The sequence below is a fragment of the Geotrypetes seraphini genome, chromosome 1 (assembly GCF_902459505.1).
Source record: "Geotrypetes seraphini chromosome 1, aGeoSer1.1, whole genome shotgun sequence".
Classification (NCBI taxonomy): domain Eukaryota; kingdom Metazoa; phylum Chordata; class Amphibia; order Gymnophiona; family Dermophiidae; genus Geotrypetes; species Geotrypetes seraphini.
In genome coordinates, this window is record NC_047084.1 from 25,764,786 (window position 1) to 25,783,399 (window position 18,614).

General features: G+C 40.7%; 1 protein-coding gene across 7 annotated transcripts in view; it reads left to right on the plus strand.

Annotated features, from left to right (window-relative positions):
* Window positions 1-17,817, plus strand: part of ARHGEF28 (Rho guanine nucleotide exchange factor 28) — a 524,944-nt gene extending 507,127 nt beyond the window's left edge. For all 7 annotated transcript variants that reach the window (XM_033929274.1, XM_033929277.1, XM_033929278.1 and 4 more), the window contains 3 exons: window positions 2,754-3,060; window positions 13,735-13,848; window positions 15,843-17,817. In XM_033929274.1, the coding sequence (XP_033785165.1) occupies window positions 2,754-3,060; window positions 13,735-13,848; window positions 15,843-16,024 (603 nt within the window). In that variant the 3' untranslated portion in view covers window positions 16,025-17,817. The remainder of the gene's footprint in view (window positions 1-2,753; window positions 3,061-13,734; window positions 13,849-15,842) is intronic.
* Window positions 17,818-18,614: the final 797 nt, after the last annotated feature.

An 18,614-nucleotide genomic window follows, 5' to 3' on the forward strand; every position in this document is an offset into this window, starting at 1 on the left:
AGGTTGGAATGCTTCTTTGATCTGGTAGGAACCAGACCTTTTATGTATTTTTGGCATTGAACTCCAAGCCACTTTTAACAGGTTCCTGTAGTTTTTCTGTTTGAATCACACTGTTAAATGGTTTATTGTTCACTTTTATCCCACAGTGTGGCTGTGTTTGTTTGTGAAGGCTACTCAACCCATGTCTGCTCATGCATTCACATTAAGGTTATATTTTTGATCTGGAATGACATTAATGTAATGTGATACAGCACAGCAAACCTTGAGATAATCTAAGGATGTGCATAGAAGACATTTTTGGTTCATTTTCAGGTGCTTTTTGGACTTTATTCTCCAATTTTAGACATAATTTAATTAGTTTACATAATTTAATTAAAAAAACCCAAAAAACGGTCTTTGGGTCAGGCACTTGTGGCCAAGTCTAGCAAACAAAAGTCTGTTTGAGCTGGGCAAAGGCTGAGGTACGGACATGTCCCGTTAGGCTTTATATATTCAACATCAATGTACCTATAACTGTGCATCACCTTTCACCATTAAAATTTTTTTTCTATTAAAGAATTTTTTTTAGTTTTTGTGTAATGTGCTCAGATCCGCAAACCTTAGGAGATTAGGATAACCAGAAGTCCTGTTTTTACTCCTAGCCTCCCTTTTATTTGTTCTTCCCCCCTCCCAATCAGGTCAGGGTCCTCCAACTCTTTCCTCAGTTCTTCTATCCATATGCCTTCTCTGGCTGATTCTGTATGCAGTGCCTGATGTGGCAGGCGCCTAGCAAAGTGACGACTGCCGTGTGTCTATCATGGACAGGTACCGCTTACAGAATTGCGGCTAGCAAGGACCCTAGGCACCAGAAATGTAGGCCAGGGTTTTACAGGCCTACATTTCCAGCACCTACTGTCCTTGTAGAATTGTGCCAAAACCCAATAGGGAAAGAATGTCCAAATATAGAGGTCACACTGGGAGATCTCAAATCAAAATTTCTCTTTAATAAATAAATTACATTTGTAATAGGTGAAAAAAGGTCCTCAGTTTTCACAACTCATTTACAGGACATGCCTGTTCCCCGAGTTGTAAGCTGTGATAACTCAAAAGTGTACATTCCTTAATTGTTCTCTCTTTCTCTATAATATTGTAGTTCCAACTTTTTTTCCTTTGTCCTTGGTTAAAATGTCATAGGATGTATTAACTACCCCTAAAGATGTCTCCAATTTTAGATTTGTATTATAGTCAATATATGATTTTACTAATATACTGCTTAGGCGGTATAAGAAATTTGAAATAAACTTGAACCATTCTTCGACCTTATGTGCATATAGTGTATTCAAACAAACAGTGAAAAATCACACTCAAAATAATATCGATAAGATCTCTCCAAGTGTACTCTTTCTGCAATCATTAATTGCTGATTATCAATATTCAATCAGGAGGTCCAACTTCCTAAGCAATCTCCCTTTATCATCAACTGTGAATGCGTAAATGCTTTAAACCAGGGGAGTCCAATCTGCGGCCCTGTGAAGTATTTTGTGTGGCCCCGGTCAAGGGCGATGCAGTGTTTTCCTCTGTAGCCCCTGGGTGTTTACCATCTTGCCGGCTCCCTCCTCTGTCTTGCTGCAGCATTTGCACGGCCCCAGAAACATTTTTTTTGGCCAATGCGGCCCAGGGAAGCCAAAAGGTTGGACACCCCTGCTTTAAACAGTGATGAAAACTGTACTTATCTCCAAATGCGTTAGCATTGTTGTTATGTTGGGTAATCAATCATTCATGCTGAGTAGTCAATAGCTCTATAGAGCTCCTTTTCGGAGGAGCAAGCCTCCTTCCTCGGGAGAGATGGCACTGAAAATGATCATGAGAGACGCTGAGGAGAGAATCCCAGGTTGAAAAGTCGTGGCCAGCGGCACCTAGTGATGTTGAAGTCTGGTGTTGTCCCTAAACACGCCCACTTCCAGGCTTCAGTCACTAGGTGCCATTAAGTGCCATGGACTCAGGCATTGGTCCCGGAAGATGTCTAGTGGTGCCTAATTTTTTTAAAATCCGTTGTTAATGGTGCAATCAATTATCGCACCAGTTAAAACCAATTAAAACATTTAAGTTAGGCTCTTGTCGGTGCCTATCTTTTGGTAGCTTTTTTGAGAATCTGGCCCTCAGTGACTTCTCAAGGAATCTCCCTTCCCCTGCTCTGCTCTGCAGCAGAGGTATTTTTTTTTTTGAGGGGGGTTCATACACATTAAACAAATTAGGGGCTTCAAGTAAGATATGTTATTTTACTGTTAACCCCAGTTATTAGTAACTAGGTCTCACTGCATAAAATAGCATGAGTTAGTGGTAAACTAACACATCTTAATGGTAGCCCATGCTGATAATTACACCCCCTAACGTATATATAATTGATTTGGCACTCACTGAATTTTTAAAGTCATGCTAGTGCATGCATAGCCCTACGATAACAGCTGAGTACGTTTAGAATATATGGCATATTAGAACCCATCCATTAGGACGCTGGGTTGAGTACATTTCACCTTTAGAGCCTAACATTGATTTTCAGTGACATCTTTCTGTTTTCTCTAGTGCTCTTCTCACAAAGCTCAGCCACTTTCAGCCATTTCCTGAGATTTGCAGAATAAAAAAGAATGTTTATTCTGAGCATGACTCACTTCAGAAAGCAGATGAAAATAGCTTACCAATGGGGGTTATTCTGTTTAAAACAATCCTGACATGAAAATAGTATCTAAATAGTTTCTTTGTTTTGTGTTACACAGGTCATAGGCCACTCTCCATCAAACAGCTTATTTGATGAAGATTCAGTGTATATAAATGAAACTTTGGTAAAGAGGTCCTTGAACAATTGCATCAGATCCAACCAGTCTGTCATTTACCCAGATCTTGTTTACATGGATATCCACTCAAACTCCGATGTAATAAGGACTACGGAAGAACAGTCTGGTCACCAGCTGGATGTGCCTCCTCCTTCAGCCATCATCAGTGAATCTTTAAACTCCATCCAACTCTGCTATAACCTATCAGAAAATCCACCCCTTTCCTGCAGCGAGGATGTGATGAACAATGGTAATAAAATATTTTAAGCATGTTTACTTTGAAGGCAGGCAGGGAATCACTCTTTAAAGGGATTACACCTAAAAAGGAAGTCAAATATAGCTGGATGAGAGTCAAGTTGAATGGTATGCCACCGGATAATAGGTAATGTTTGAGCAGCTTCGGTGAAGGAATGTTCTTGGCGCAGCTTCTGCTACCTGAGGCAGATTTTGTGGGCACAGTTGCATGTCTGTATTTTGCCAAGAGAAATCAGAGGAAGAAAATAATACCCAAAGGAATGCAAAGTATGATCCAATATTCATAATGTCCTATGGTTTCTTTGCACATTAATAACTTCATTATAGGGGATTTGTGTAATAAATGGTGCTTATGTGTTCAGCACTATCTGTTGTGATGATAAAAAGTCTGCTAAATTAATATGATCATAAGCGCTGTATTGCAGCTGAACTATATAACAAAATTGAGAAAATCATGACCCCCCCGCCACACCAAAAAGAATAGTGACCCAATGCAAAAGAGTTCAATGAAAATACTTGTGTGTATTGTGAAGTACTACGTGGGTTTTACATCAGAAAATAAATCAATTGTATAGCAGATTATTAATGAAAATTTCCATGAGGAATGAGGTCATTTTTATACTGGGTTCTTTAGTTTACATTTATGTCTAGAACATTTGTATCACTCTCCAACAATTCTGAAACCCTAAGCTGGTTCCTTTGAAGGAAGGGCTTCGTGTATGCAACTGTTGTCTCTTGGGAAGAAAGGCCAGGGCAGTTGGCATCAATCGCTGTAGTTATAGGAACCGAGAAATAACAGCAAATGAATGAATACCAGTTGGTCCATTTAGTTTGCCCAGCCATTTTGATCTATACTGTTAAGTATATTTTCCAGCTGTTTGTTGTATAAGTTTGACCACTTATAGGATATCACTGCTTTTATAAGCCACTTACTGTCTTCACATCTAAGGTAGATGTGCACACAAATTAGCATATTTATTCTCACATCCAGGCCCTCCCTGAACTCCTCTTCCCCTCCCCCCACACACACATCGTGTCTTATTTCCAAGCTTGTAGTAGTATAGATAATGACAAAAAAACCTAATAAAGCTGCTGTTCTAACATCTGGTTGCCTGTGACTCTATGGTCTTGCTGGAGAGCAACCAGCTTGCCAGCACTGACTCAGTTGTTTTTGATTTTTTTTTTTTTTTGGTGGGGGGGGAGTAGAAGCCTTCTGGTTTCTGCCCAGTTATCCCCTGCCCTGCTCTGTTACTAGCTAATCCTTCTTTTATCCACGTTTTATTTTCTTCTTACCTTTTGTCTTGTGTCTGTTCTCAAGAAAGTGAACAGTGAGTTAGCCATGCCCTATAAGTGTCAAAGCTTTTACTGCAGTGGCCGGCAATAAAAAAAAATCTTAATGTAGCTTGATAAAAGGGGGACTTTGGTTGAGATGTAATGTAATGTAATGTAATGTAATTTATTTCTTATATACCGCTACATCCGTTAGGTTCTAAGCGGTTTACAGAAAATATACATTAAGATTAGAAATAAGAAAGGTACTTGAAAAATTCCCTTACTGTCCCGAAGGCTCACAATCTAACTAAAGTACCTGGAGGGTAATAGAGAAGTGAAAAGTAGAGTTAGAGGAAAAATAAAAATAAAATAAACATTTTAACAAGACAGCATTGATCTAAATACTTTGGAAGGTAGAAGAGAGGAGAGAAAGGAATAGAAGCAGAAGGGGGAGCCGTTGAACAGTAGAATTCTGGAGAAATTTAAATGATAGAAATAGAACAAAACAAAGACAAAAGGCAAAACAATAGATAAGATTAAAGATAAATCATAAGCTGGAAAGAAAAATAAAATAAAACTTTGTCTTCAATCCACGGTTTCAGCGTCAGTGATGAAGTGGAGCAAGTAAGTTTAGGAGGAGCGATTGACGTTTCCAGAAAGGGCTTCTTCAGGGAAGAGACTTGGCAGACAGTCCCAGGATGCCTATGTCTCCTCCCCTGCGATGTTCTCCCATCCATGCATTCCCTCCCAGACACACTGCCCGTGCCCCAGCCGCTCCAAGGAGGCTGCCCCAGATGAGGCCCACGGTGAATGCAGGATTCTCTCCTCTGCGGGAAAGCCGCCCGGAGCCGACAGTCGATCTTCTTAGCGGATTGCATGGGGGGAAGAGTTCACACTCTTGGTAGGATCGGGTCTGTGTGCTCTCGGTGGTTGTGGCTGGTCTCGTTGCTGCTTAGGTGTAAAAGCAGTTGATCTCCACTGCTGCTGATACAGCATCTATTTGTAGTCTTTTACAAAGAAACATACAGCCCAATTTGTCTTTATAAAATGCTAGAGGTAAACCAGCAAAATCTGCAGCTAGATTGAAGCTGCAGACATTTATACTTGCTTAGGAGCTGGTATATACAAAACAAATGTGTATTTTTTTAACGTACAAGTCAAAATTGAGCCACGGCAGTCAGCATTTTTCTTACATAGCTAAAAAAAACCAACAACAACAAAAATAATCCAGATATTTAGTGTTGGTATCTAGATACTGGTCAGTGCTGAATATCCAGATAGGGCTTTCAAAGCTAGTGCTATCCAGATAGGGGCGATATTAAGCCCTCTATCCAGATAGCAAACTCGATAAAGTTAGGGCAGCCATTTTGTTGTTCTAATTTTATCTGAGTAGATATCTGGTTAATGGACTGACTCCTAGATTCTATATAGGTCACCCAAATTTGGGCATGGAGCCCAGATGCCTAATTAGTCAGTTGGACACTAACAACCAATTATTGGCTTTGGCATCAATTTGGATTTACATGTGCATCTGCTTGCCCTGGATTGGTGGCATGGTGGCATGAACTGGTTTTTTTGCCAGGTATTAGTAACCTGGATTGACCACTGTGAGAACGGATTACTGGGCTAGATGGCCCATTGGTTTGACCAAGTAAGGCTATTCTTATGTTCTAACTTGGGTGCCAATAGGGTGCCTACTGGTGCCTAAGTTTAGGCGCCTTTTGTAGAATTTCCCCTAACTGCATTACTCCAGGCACTGCCATGCCACTATCAGGACAGTGCTGAGATAGTCTAAAAAGTTATTTAATGGCACTATCCATGTAGTTCTGCTGAATATTCCAATTAGTGGCATTTTTCTACTTAGCACAGTGTTCATCAGTTTAAGGCCCATGGTCTCTAGTGGCCGCAGAGACCTTTGAGGCAGCCCCTATTATCTTTTTTTTTTCTGTTACTCTGCCTCTCTACCTAGATTCAGGACCATAAATGGAGGGTGAATGGGAAGAAGCTCCACATGTTTGAAGGGAAAGCATTTCTCATTAGATAAAAAAGAATGTATTTGTAGATGCTCGCAACCCTGAGAATATCCTCCAATGAAGTTTGAAGGTGGGCTGGTAGGAATGGATGTCATATTTCTTTACGTAACATGTAATTAAATTCTGGAATTTGTTGCCAGAGAATGTGGTAGAAACAGCTTGGCAGGATTTAAAAGTCCCTAAGCTATTATTAAGATGGACTTGGGAAAATCCATTGCATATTTCTAGGAAAAGCAGTGTAAAATTAGATTTATTCTTTTCGGATTTTGCCAGGTACTTGTGACCTAGATAGGCCACTGTTGGAAGCAGGATACTGGACTTGATAGACCTATGTCTGTCCCAGTATGATGACAACTCTTATGTTCTTATTGACACCCATTGGTCAGCAATGTTTTAGCTCCGCATAGGAAGACATTTGGCTAGGGTTACCAGACGTCCAGGAAAACCCGGAAATGTACTCTTTTTAGAGGACTGTCTGGGGTTCCGGATGGACTTTCCAAAACCCAGCAGTATATCCAGGTTTTGGAAAGCCCCAACGAGCTCTGGCCGCATCTGGAGGCCATCTGAGCATGTGCGGATGGCATCACATACATCCACGCATGCTCCAGGCCCTCTAGACGTAGACGGAGCTTGTTGGGGGAAAAAGAGAGGAAGTTTGCAGGGGTGGGACTGGAAGCTGAACTGGGAGTGGCTGGGATGGAGCAGGGCGGAGCCAAAGGTGGAACAGGGTGAGGCTGGGCAGAACAGGTTGGGTCCAGAAGTAGAATGGGGCAGGGCCAGAGGCTGAACAAGGCGGGGCCATGTGTTTGGATTTTTGCGATCCGAAAAATGGTAACCCTTCATTTGGCAGCTCTCGTTCGGGTCATTAGAATCCAATGTGGCTCTAGCTTAGGAATTTAATAAAAGCCACCAACTTAGCAGGCACTGCTAAGCAGATAGCTGCTGCTGAATATCAAGTCATGTGTGTGTAAATTGTGACTCCACCTATGCTGTGCTCCAGAACAGGCCCACACATACTGTAGGTTGTATAAAAAATATAAGTATCTTCTTATTATCATGAGAACTTTTATGTGCATAATCTATGGGGTAATTTTATAAAAGCACTTTTACATATGTAAAACAGGGTTTTACGCATAAAAAGTACCTAAATTACCTTGTAAATGAATAAGTTTTAGAAATACATGGACAGCAAAGATACCATGCTTTGGCATGAAAAAGATCTTTACCAGGATTTCAAGACTTATTTTCATAAAGCTGCTACGGAGACAAAATAGCAGTGTCTGAGTAAAGTGAAAAATGTGTTCAAGATTCCTCCAGCATAGAAAATAAAATGAGTTCTAGAAAAAGTAACATTTTTCTGGGGAAATTAGATTTCATAACCTGAAAAAATGCAAGTGCTCATGCTAAAACAGGATACGAAAAGGAATGCAGTTTGCCTTTTAATCACAGAATGTTAAAATGGCCCCAGGTGTTAAATCATCATGTTAAAAAATTAAAATCCTTTGGGTTGCCTGTGTCTGTCAGCTAGATGACTTGTTACGGCCCAGAGCCAGACAGTTAGGAGCTGACTCTGTGAGGTCTTAGACTCTAAGCCAGGGGTGTCCAACCTGCGGCCCTGGGAAATATTTAGTGTGGCCCCAGTCAAGGACAATGCATTATTTTCCTCTGCTGCCCCCGGGTGTTTACCGTCTTGCCGGCTCCCTCCTCTGTCTTGCTGCAGCGTTTGCGCGGCCCCAGAAACATTTTTTTCGGCCAGTGCGGCCCAGGGAAGCCAAAAGGTTGGGCACACCTGCTCTAAGCAGAATTAGACATGGCCAATATAAGGATTGGGGGCATCCAAGGAACAGAGGTGGCTAAAGAAAGGGTTTCTTGTGGATCAGCAGGTTATACTTTTATTTCACTGAGATAGTTCTGACATTTTGCTACTGAAGGTGGCAAAACAAGGTGGTCCCAAAGCCAGGAGGATGCATGCAGAGAGCATATGAAAGGAGATGATAAGGCCCCTGTAGTAGGGTTATCAAACGTCAGGATTTCCCCGGACATGTCTTCCTTTTGAGGACATGTCCAGGGGTCCGGACGGCTTTTCATAACCTGGCACTTTGTCCAGGTTTGAAAAGCTTCTATCAAATCGCCATCGAGCAAGAGGGCATCCGCACATGCTTGGATGCTATGCAATAACATCATGTGCGGATGCCCGACGAGAGCAGGCAGCAGAGGGTGGAGCTAGGGTGGGATTGGGGGCGGGACTGGGACATGATGAGAGGGGGGATGGGTGGAATTGGGCGGGCCTGGGGGCGGGTCTAGGGGATAAAGATTTTTTAAACAGAAAATCTGGTAACCCTACCCTGTACAAGTCATTGGTGAAGCCCCACCTGGAGGACTGCTTTCAGTTTTAGAGGCCATATTTTGCTAAGGATATTAAAAGACTCGAAGTGTTCAGAGGAAAACAACCAAAATGATATGAGGTCTGCACTAGAAAGACATATGAGAAGAGTCTTGAGGACCTGAATATGTATGCCCTGGAGGAAAGAAGAGACAGGGATGATTCGATACAGATGTGGCTTAAATGTGCATGAGTCGAGTCTCTTTCATTTGAAAGGAAGCTTGTGAATGAGAGGGCATAGGATGAAATTAAGAGGTGATAGGCTCAGGAGTAATCTAAGGAAATACTTTTTTTACAGAAAGGGTGGTAGATGCGTTAGACAGTCTCCCAGAAGAAGTGGTGGAGACAGACTGTGTCTGAATTCAAGAAAGCCTGGGATAGGCACGTGGGATCTCTTAGAGAGAGGAAGAGATAATGGTTAATGCGGATGGGCAGACTGGATGGGCCATTTGACCTTTATCTGTCATATTTCTATGTTTCTATTTTCAAAGATAGGGAAACTATAGAGCTAAAGAACTTGAAAAATCACTCAAAATTTAGCAGGCCTAACTTCAGATGACACCCTGTAGGCCACCATTAAATTTTATGCAGCCCACGAGATCATGGGAAATATATACACAGAAAACCTCATTTAAAAAGAGTTTTCACAATTTTAAATACTATATTTCACAAATATTTTCAGAATAGCCATTCTAGAAGATTATTTCCATTGTTTTTATTTAAATCTTTACTTCTTTAATTTTTCACAGAAGGTCTGTGGAGTTCTGTGCATTTCCAGTTTTCACATTCACGGGGCCCTCTGTGTATAAAAGTTGCCCACCCCTTATGCAATGCCTGTTTTGAGGCTATTATATAAAAGCACAGAGACGCCAGCACAAAACCTGTTAGAATTGCTTCTCAGTGTAGCTGAATACAGTGTAGCTTGGGTGCAGGTGTAAATGTATGTGGCTGAAGTGCATGTATAGATGTGTATTTTATAATCTGTACTTCTACCTTGCATCTCTACTTGTGCTCCATCTAAATTCCTCCGCCAAACATGCCGACATCTGGGCTGCATACAAGAACACACCTAGGGCTCCTTTTATCAAGGTGCGTTACAAGGGTTAGCGCGTCGGACATTTCATCACGTGCTAACCCCAGCGGCACACCAAAAAACTAACGCCTCATCAATGGAGGCGTTAGCGACTAGCGCGGCAGGTGGTTGAACGCGCGGTATTCCGCGCGTCAACCGCCTACCGCAGCTTGATAAAAGGAGCCCCTAGTTTCATAGCACATACTGGTATATATGTGGTAATTTTATAAGAAGTATTTTACACATGGTCTTATAGCAATATGCCTTTGTTTGATGTTCAAGACTTGGAGTTTACCCCCGCCCTTTCCCTCTTTTGCTGAGCCGCAATATAGGTTTCTACTGCGGCCCAGAGCACTAAATGCTCCGACGCTCATAAGATTCCTATGAGCATCAGAGCATTTAGTGCCATGGGCTGCAGTAGAAACTTCTACTGCGGCTATGTAAAAAAAAAAGAGTCTTAGGTTGGCCGAAATATCTGTTTAAGAAACTGACCAAATACGTTCCATCACAGTCATTGCTTTGTTTTTTTTAAAGAACAGATTCAACTACAGGGCCTTTAAAAGGTCCGATTTTTGTCAAATGGAATCAGAGTCTTTTCCTATACTGGACCCGCTCTTTGGAACTCATTATTGGACAATTTCCGTACTGATTTTCTTATTCAGCTTTTCGGAAGTTAAGGCCCCCTTTCATTACATTACATTACATTACTTTACTGACTTCTATTCCGCCTGTACCTTGCAGTTCTAAGCGGATTACATCAGAAGATACTGGACATTTCCAGGAACGAAAGTTACAATTAAGATAACTGGACATTTCCAGGAAAAAAGTTACAATTAAGGAGCTGGTTACATTATACAATTAAGGAGCTGGTTTCATAATAAAGTTTTGAGAAGAGGGTACAAGATAGGTAGAAAAATTAGGAAAACGTCAGATGATGCTGGAAGATTACGAGGAAGTTAAAGAGTGGAAGCTGGTTACATTGTTGAGTCTTAGGGGAATAATACAGGTAGAGAGGGTGAGGGGGGAGTTAAGCTATCTGGATAAGTTTTTTGAATAGCATTTTGATTTCTTTTCGGAATGTTTTGAAGTCAGTTGTTGCTGTGAGCGGGTTGGAGATGTAGGGGTCCAATTTTGCTGCCTGTGTTGCTAGTAGGAGGTCGTACATCTTTTTGCGCTGAGTTCCTTTGAAAGGGGGGTAGGAGAATGGGGACTGGGTTCTCCTTTGTCTGGATGAGAGGTTCCGACTTAGATGGGTGGGTGCAGTTCCGTTTAGTGCTTTGTATAGTAGGCAGTATAGTTTGATTCAAGCTGCGTTAGGGTTTTTTATTGCCTGCTGCTGTGGTAAACATGCTGACGCTCATCGGAATTCTTTGAGCATCGGGGCTTTTACTGCAGTGGCCAGTGATTAGAAAAAAGCCTAACGTGGCTTGATATAAGGGGGGGGGGGGCTAGGTCAATCTTGTTTCAGCAATACTGTGGGTTGAAAAATTATGAAGTGTAGGTGATCCCAGTGATTTTAACATAACCTGTATGTTTTTGGTTCTTGCATTGTGCTTCTTGTTATGATATTTTGTGTAAATATTTCTAAATACAATTTTTCTGTATCATACACTGCTTAATACTTATGTCAACAGCAGTATATCAAAATTAATAAAGTACAGCGTCAGCATCTATGAAACAAACATGTTTTTTTCTATTACATAGATCTTTTTGGACCCCTGTTAGGTTACATAAGTTGGACAATTCTAAGTCTAATAGATGCTGGCACTGTCACCTGGACATCGGGGACACTGGATCGTCTGTTGTTCTATTGTCCTTTGATACTCAGCTTCTGGAAGCCAATATGGGGACAGTTTAACCTCATATTGGAACCAACTATCCCTTTGATGTATGAGGCAATTATATGTGGTACTTTGCTGTATTTCAAGCTACCTATGGATCATTACAAACTCATGCTTTTTCTTATTATGACAGGAATAGCGATGCAAATGATAAAATTAATAAATCCAAGCCAATCCTACTTCAGGGATAACTTTATAAAGTTTTTTTTTTTTTTAAATACATGTATATTAATACATAGTAATAAAATTCCTTGCCCTGCATTACAAGTACACATGCTAATGCATGTACTGTTGCGGGACTCTGGGTAGGCATTTTTGGGATCACATTTTGAATGGAGCATGATTATGACATTGGCATTCACACCTTAGCCATTGTTGATCACATTCAACCTTTCTTCAACTCTTATTAAATAATTCAAATTACTCATGTCTTCTGTTGGCAAGATATTTAGCCACAGCTTTATTCATTTACAACTTCATTAAATACAACACTCAAAACTGTATATACAACTTATTGAATACAATTTTTATACTCCCCCAGAGCAGCTGCATAACTCAACGGAACTAGCTCCCAAACTTTGTAACATAACTTTTCTTTCATGTCCCGTTGTGACTTATGGTGTCGTCAAGTCACACACCCACTTGTGGCAGTGCTATCCATAAATACATGTAATAACCAGTTATATCACCCACTTAAAATTACACCAAGCTCTGAAGGTCCTACACACCTTCTGCCCCCTTCAAATCCAAGCAGCTGCAACCAGACCCGAAACCCATCCACCCCACAGCCTGAAACCTCCCTGCCCTATCCCCGAACCAAACAATCCCAACACTGGAAGTCAACCCAGGGCGGTGGGAGGGAAATTTTCTCTCTCTCACACTCGACCTCCCTCCCTCAACTTCCCTCAACTGTGTTCCTTCCCATCAAATTCTGCTCCCTCTGTTGCTCCCCTCTTTCCTTACCTACTCAGTCAATCACCACTCTTCCCTATCCTCCAATCATCTTCTGCCATACCTTAGTTGCCATCTCCAGCCCATCTAACCACTTGCCTACATATCCCTCTACCCCCACACCCTCAATGTGGCCTCATGCTAGCTAATGCTAATGGCCACCCAGATTATTCTGGGTAGCTCCAGAATTACTGGCAGCAATTTAACTACCATTTGGCTGTTTTCATGGGGAAATCATATAAATACAGGCACCTTCTCAGCCTCTCAACCTAGTCTGCCACTACTTTCCAACTGTGTAGTTTATTGACCCTGCGCTTAGCCAACTATTTTCTTGGCAAATAAATATAGAGCCTCAAGATGAGGAATTTTCACTTGTGCAAAGGTAGGTGCCTAGATTCACAGGCAGTGGTATGCTGGTAAGTGGGCTCTCTCCAAATAAATACAAAATAACCTTAGCAGTAAAGATACAAATACACTTCTCCTTCTGTATTGGCGGGGGTGCGGGCTGAACATAGCCGTGAATACCAAAAAACCGCGAATAACTTTTTGCATGTTATTTGCAGTTTTTCAGTAAAATAGACCTGAAAAAGATAATAAACCGTGCATAACCCAACCTGCGATTTGCTCCGTACAATGCCGGGAGCAGCGATTTCCAATGTGAAACACCGGGTTCAGTGACAAAAATTAGGGGGCGGAGTCAGCAGCTGAAAAATCGCGAATAAGCGAATCCGCAGATACGGAAACTGCGGATACGGAGGGAGAAGTGTACTTCAAATTCATCATTTCCTAATTATTTTACTATTAGGTATGGTTTTCCTTTGACTTATTTAACAGTAAGTTAATTTTAAACAGGGGTGGGCGCTTGCTCCAGCACACCACTGACCACAGGGACCATGGCCCTATCAATATTTTGTCCAACACAGTATCAGCAATTAGTGAGCTTAGGGGCAGGACTGGAGATGGTTTCATTTGGCACCTTAGACAAAAGAGATTTTCCAATGCTTCACCTAGAATTTTTTGATTATCTACACCAAAGAGTCTATCAGTGTTGTAAAATAGCCAAGAGAAACTTATCTGTTATATCACCAGAGGATTTTGTTGCTTGCTTTCCAAACAGATAATTGCACTGGAAATACCAATTGCGAAAATTATTCACTGAGTGATAATCTAATTGTGAAACCAGAAGAGTACTCTGAACAGTTGTCAAAAGATGCTACACCAAAACATCAAGGTCATTTTTATTCTATTGTGTCTCGTATTAAAAATTTGATCTGTATTATGGGGCCCTTTTACTAAAGTACATTAAGCTTTTACACGTACCATGCATTAACTACAAAAAATAGCATACAGAAGTGCAAAACATGTATAGTCATTCTTGGGGGTATGCCAGTATCAGTCCTGCATTTACTACACGGGGCAGACATACAAGGCCTGATTTTGGAAACTATGTTCCAATTGCAGGTGGCAGTAGGCATCCTACCGCCATCTAACGGATCAATCAAGATGCTTGTTTGTTTTTAAGCTGTGTGGTGAAGGACACCTACCATGTAGGTGTCTGACGCATTTACGGAGGCTTCTAGGCATGCCTACGGATGCCTAAGGCCACCGCAGGTGTAGCTTATGCTGGAAGTGGCCTTAGGCATCCATAGGCGTGCCTAGATACTTCAAGTTTATTGTTTCTTGATAGCCTAGAAATCACATAGTAACTAAGCAACTTACAGTAAAACTGGCATCAGTAAATTTAAAATTAGAAAATAATTAAAATAAAAGCATAGATAAAGTAATATAGAATACAGGAGGGTAGAGTGGAAGAACTACAATTTATAATAGGTGCGAATCAAACGCCTTAAATGTAGGCCTGAAAAATGCTGGTCTACATTTAAGGCGTCTGTCTGGAAAATAGTGAAAGGCCTGTGGATCAGTCAGGCTTTTGTAATATATTCAATAGATCCAACTTAGAAATTTGCTAGTGAAATGAAATTTTGTGACTGGAATTTTTTTTGTTGTTGTTGTTACAATGTGATTGCCTAACCATGGGCTCCTTTTAAAAAGCTGTGCTAGTAATTCCTACAAGGCCAGTAGTATAGCGAGGGTAGGAGGCGCCCAGGGCGGTGACATAACATAACATAAAAATGTATTTATATACCGCAGTACCGTAGGAGTTCTATGCAGTTTACAAAAGAAAACTGAAACAGTGACAACAAAAACAAATGATATAGAAATCACAAATATATCTTAAATAAGTAGGTTTTCAAAAATCTCCTGAACGGCTGGTAAGAGACAGAGCTAACTAATAGATTTATAAACTCTTTACCACAAGAAGCTGCCTGAAAAGATAGGAGTTGTTGAAAATAGCTCTTGTATAAACGACCCTTTACCGATGGAAAACGAAATAAATTACAATTATGTCTTGGACGTTGTGAATTAAATAATAAAAAGTGATCCACAAGATAATCAGGTGCTAAACCATGTACGACTGTATAGCATATACAACCAAACTTAAATCTGATTCTGGCCTCAACTATTAACCTTTCCGCTCCTTCTGTGCCCCCCACGCCACACTCCTGCCTCCCATCCCCCCCAATAGCTCTTTAAGTCTTTGCCAACACAAGCAGCTTCTCCAGTCTGCTGCTCATGCCATTGACTTTCCCTCTGATGTCACTTCCTGGTCCCATCACCTGTAAGTGATTTCAGAGGGGATCCAGGCTGACATGAGCAGCAGGCCGGAAAATTTATTTGCACTGGTGAAGATTTAAAGAGGTACATGGGGCGGGGAAGAGAAGGCACGAGCATGGCATGGGAGTGCAGAGAGATGCTGGTGCCCCCCCCAAGACAGTGCCCAAGGCGGTATGCCCCTCCCCCTTTACTACACCACTGCATGCGGCAAATGTGATGAAGCCCATTTAGTTTACGTGGGTTTCATTGCATTTGCCATGCAGGCATGCTTGCACGGCTTTGTAAAAGGAGCCCCAAGTGCTATACTATCATTGTCTTAAGAAAAAATCTGTAATCCTGCTACGATTCTGTACTAACCCACTTTACCTTGTCTCATCTGTTTATCCATGGTTGGGTTTGGTGAGTGGAGAGGAGTAAATTACCTGGCTAAATTCCATGCTTTTAAAATTAGATTTCTTAATTAGCTGTTTCTGCTCTGGCTTGTCTTCATTGTATAACTTGTTTAAATCAGGTATCGATATGTAACTTATATTATAATATGTTTTACAGAGTTAAGTGCATCACAGATTATCAATTGCGATGCATTACTGGCGCAGGTGCCAGGGAGGCACAGTCCAAACTCTGGAGTCCTTCAGCTGCAACATTTCTCCGAGACCCCTGTGAATCCACACTCCGACATCCTGAAGAATACGGAAAATGCGGACAGTGAAGAAAATATTGTTTACCTCTAATTGCCTTTTTTTTGTCTAATACTAGCACTTTGGATTATTAAATGGATATCTTGCTTTCATTAATGTGTATAGTTACCTACATGTCCAAGCTACATAAAATATAGTATTTAATGTTAACTGAAATTTGTTTTTCTTATATTAAATAACAATTAAGTTATTTGGGGAAAAAAAACCCAAAACAAACCCTTTAACTTATAATTGATTTCAGAGTATTTTATTCTGCCCCATGATAAAGCTCCAAGTAGGAAAAAATGGTTGTGTTTCTCTCAGGATTTCTAGAAGGTTCAGGAATTAGCATTCCTAAACATATTTAATTTTATAATAATCCAGTGCCTAGGCCTGGAAATTGTGACACACAATTCACTGGTCCTTTTGTTCTAAAAGACAGATATAAGAAAGAAAAGTCAAATGAACAACAACAAAAAAAAGAAAACAGCTTCACCGTGTGCATGGTCAAGCCAACGTGTGAGTAATAGCTTTTCACTGGACTAACTTAGGGAGTCATTTATTAATGGTAGTGTATATTAATGGTGTCAGTGTATTCTATCTGTCACAATTCGCTTACTTCCTCTGACCCCTGTGGCAGTTAGTTTAGGCTGATCACTGGTAAATTACTCTTTTAATGTATCTAGGACAATTTTTCCTGATCAGGCCAGTGACAAAGCTAAGAAATGATCTCAAAGTTCATTCTTCTGAAGCATTTTCATGCCTTACAGCAAGAATGCATGATACCTCGCACTAAGGCTCTGCCTTTGTGGTTCTGTGCAATTAGGGGTATGCTGGTTAAGGTAATAAGCATTTTGACATTATTATTTCTACATTCAATATTAATGAATTGGGAAGAGTAATTAAAGTCCTACAAGTTGAATTGCCACATTTATCTTTTCCAGCCTTTTGGGAATGGGTTGAACACGTGCAATGTGAACAAACATGACCCTGCCCTTAGACAACAAGCACTGTAAACTACTTGCAAGTCCAAGCAGAGCTCTTCATTTTCCTGGGGTTGGATAAATTTTTTGGAGACGATGATGTGTTGCACTAGCAGCAAATCAGCTGTTACCAAATGTGTGCACTAAATGATAGACTTCTGTTATAAACAAAGGGGCAGATTTTTATTTGCAATGTAAACAAAAGAGCACCAAAGAAGGTGATACTTAATGCTGTGCATAGATGAAACAAATTTTTTCATTTTAATCATATGGTCTGATGGTGAAATGAGAAGCCTAAGGGAGTGTTTATTTTAGTGCAAAAACATCACAGTCCATGTTTTGCACTGGGGGGGGCATCTTTAATTGACCTTTGTTATCAAGCCAGCTGCAGCCCGTATGCTCTTCTCAGTAGTACATGAACTGAGCCCGAGGAATGCAGTCATTAGAGGGCGCTGGTAAAGTCTCATTTCAGTGGCATGTGTAGCAAAATTACTGTAAACTTGAGTTTATTTGGTGTACTGCCACAAGCAAATTAACTGCCAATTAGGTTTATTAATGGTTTGGTCACCTGCACAAATTATCTTTGAAATCTATCAGTGACACAAAGAGGACCAATTTCAACATGAAAGTCTTTCTCTCCTTGTTGGTATGCAGAGGTATTTGGAACCAGATCAAAGGACTGTGCAAAGAACATTTGATAATATTACAAACATTTGCAACTTGCATATTGGAATAAAAGCATACAAGGCTTTGGAGTAGAGATCAAGACTTCTGGACAGTGTATATATTTATTTTTCATGTTTCCCTTTGATTTATTTTATAACTTTTACGTAAAGTTTTAGAAATAAATTTTTTTTCACTGCATTTTCATTATGGTTGCTTCTTTTGGGTGACTTGGGGTCTGCAACTAGCATGAATGTTGTAAATCTGTGGTTCAGCATACAAACACTACAGCCAACATTGGTTTATTCATGCTGACTGAAGCATTTAAATTTATTCTGTGTTGTGAATATAGATGAAGAGTATAAGATGAAGAGGCCACCACTGGCTATAAGGATATTGGTGGTATTCGGCTGCCATCTGTGATAATCTTAAGGTGACCAAACAGATTGAAAAGGTAACGGCGAAAGCTAGAAGGATGCTAGGGTGCATAGGGAGAGGTATGGCCAGTAGGAAAAAGGTGGTATTGATGCCCCTGTGTAAAACTCTGGTGAGACCTCATTTAGAATATTGTGTACAATTCTGGAGATCGCACCTTCAAAAAAATATAAAAAGGATGGAGTTGGTCCAGAGGAAGCCTACTAAAATGGTGTGTGGCCTTCATGATAAGGCGTATGGGGACAGACTTAAAGATCTCAATCTGTATACTTTGGAGGAAAGGCAGGAGAGGGGAGATATGATAGAGACATGTAAATACCTATGTGATGTAAATGCACAAGAGTTGAGTCTCTTTCATTTGAAAGGAAGCTCTGCAATGAAAGGGCATAGGATGAAGTTAAGAGGTGAAAGGCTCAGGAGTAATCAAAGGAAAAACTTTTTTATAGAAAGGGTGGTAGATGCTTGGAATGGTTTCCTAGTAGGGGTGGTATAGACAAAGACTGTGTCTGAATTCAAGTAAGTGTGGAACAGGCACTTGGGGTCTCTTAGGATGAGGAGAATAT